A 1,118-nucleotide genomic window follows, 5' to 3' on the forward strand; every position below is an offset into this window, starting at 1 on the left:
TCGCGCCTCTCTCCTCGCCGAACCAGATGTGCGCATCCCTCACCGTCTCGCTGCGGTTCGGGGGGGGACCCCCGGTGTTCTTCTCACCTCATCTCTTCTGCCTCGCAGGTCTCCGCAGCCCGGGATCGCCGACACCATGGTTTGGCAACATTGAGGTGGGTAGGACGGGCGGCGAGCGGAGCGGCGGACGACAAAGAACCATGGGGAGCATCTACAAGGAATATTTCAACACGGAGAAGATCCGGGAGCACTACAACTACACCAAGGAGGGCTCAGAAAACTCCCCCACCACCTCCCGTTGGGTGGTCTCCATCTTCATCGTGGCATTGTGCTGCTTCATCGTGCTGGAGAACCTGCTGGTCCTCATCTCCGTTTGCCGCAACAAGAAGTTTCACTCGGCCATGTACATCTTCATCGGGAACTTGGCTTTCTCCGATCTCTTGGCCGGCTTGGCCTTCATGGCCAACATCTTGCTCTCCGGAGCTACCACCTTCAACCTGACGCCGGTGCAGTGGTTTGTACGGGAAGGTACGGCCTTCGCCACGTTGGCCGCCTCGGTCTTCAGTTTGTTGGCCATTGCCATCGAGCGCCACGTGGCCATCACCAAGGTCAAGGTCTACAGCAGCGACAAGAACTGTCGGATGATGTTGCTCATCGGGGCTTGTTGGGTGATCGCCGCCGCCATCGGCAGCCTCCCCATCATGGGTTGGAACTGCATGAGCGACCTGCAGGATTGCTCCACCGTCCTCCCCCTCTACTCCAAACGTTACATCCTCTTCGTCATCACCATCTTCACCATCATCCTCCTCGCCATCGTAGGGCTCTACAGCCGCATCTACTGCATCGTGCGCTCCAGCCACGCCGAGATCGCCACCGCCCAGACCCTGGCCTTGCTCAAGACGGTCACCATCGTCCTGGGAGCCTTCATTGTCTGCTGGCTTCCAGCCTTCATCATCCTCCTCATGGACACCTTCTGCCCCGTCCGGGCATGCCGGATCCTTTATAAGGCGAACTATTTCTTTGCTTTTGCCACGTTAAACTCGGCTGCCAACCCCATTATCTACACGCTACGGAGCAAGGACATGCGCCGGGAATTCCTGCGGGTGCTGTGCTGCTGT

At 58.6% G+C, this 1,118-nt stretch overlaps 1 protein-coding gene across 1 annotated transcript; it reads left to right on the plus strand.

Moving 5' to 3' along the window:
- Positions 1–200: 200 nt before the first annotated feature.
- S1PR2 (sphingosine-1-phosphate receptor 2) lies at positions 201–1,112 on the plus strand (the record flags this gene model as incomplete). The annotated part of the gene is made up of 1 exon (XM_009703745.1): positions 201–1,112. A coding segment is annotated over exon 1 (912 nt), but the record flags the coding sequence as incomplete, so codon positions are not given.
- Between the last annotated feature and the right edge of the window lie 6 nt (positions 1,113–1,118).

The sequence above is a fragment of the Cariama cristata genome, unplaced genomic scaffold (assembly GCF_000690535.1).
Source record: "Cariama cristata isolate BGI_N322 unplaced genomic scaffold, ASM69053v1 Scaffold37600, whole genome shotgun sequence".
NCBI lineage: Eukaryota > Metazoa > Chordata > Aves > Cariamiformes > Cariamidae > Cariama > Cariama cristata.